This window comes from Myotis brandtii, unplaced genomic scaffold, assembly GCF_000412655.1.
Source record: "Myotis brandtii unplaced genomic scaffold, ASM41265v1 scaffold2325, whole genome shotgun sequence".
NCBI classification, from domain to species: Eukaryota; Metazoa; Chordata; class Mammalia; order Chiroptera; family Vespertilionidae; genus Myotis; species Myotis brandtii.
The window spans coordinates 199729-200136 of record NW_005358747.1 but is presented as its reverse complement, the minus strand read 5'-3'; the positions used below and the strand labels follow the sequence as shown (position 1 = coordinate 200136).

The window sequence follows — 408 nt, the reverse complement described above, 5'->3', positions numbered from 1 at the left end:
GGGGGGCTCTGCCGTGGCCCCCAGAGGGACAGACCGTCTGTGCGCAGGGCTGGGCGAGGGAGGGGCAGGGAGAGGCATGAAAGGAAACGAGGTGGCACCAGGGAGGGCAGAGGGCTGAGCAGTGAAGTGAGGCCCGGCCCAGGCTGCCCCGGCTGCCGAAGGGAAGGGGGAAGGTGGGACGAGGGAACACAGGGAAGGTGGGGGCGGGCCCAGCAGGGAAGGTGCTCGGAACTGCACGTTCCACCGCGTCCATCAGCGTGTGGCCCGCATCTTGGGGTCCAGTCCAAGGCGGGGGCGGGTGAGTGCTGGAAGCATGGAGATTTTTTCAGGAAAGACGCGGCCGCGGCGGGAGACCAGCCTCCAGCGGGGCAGCAAACAGGCTGCCACCCCAGCCACAGGCAGGCTCTG

General features: G+C 68.9%; 1 protein-coding gene across 2 annotated transcripts in view; it reads right to left on the bottom strand.

Moving 5' to 3' along the window:
- Positions 1-6: 6 nt before the first annotated feature.
- Positions 7-408, bottom strand: part of LOC102250324 (ly6/PLAUR domain-containing protein 2-like) — a 20730-nt gene continuing 20328 nt past the window's right edge. For both annotated transcript variants that reach the window (XM_014539983.1, XM_014539984.1), the window contains one exon: positions 7-358. In XM_014539983.1, coding sequence (XP_014395469.1) covers positions 253-358 — 106 coding nt within the window. In that variant the 3' untranslated portion in view covers positions 7-252. The remainder of the gene's footprint in view (positions 359-408) is intronic.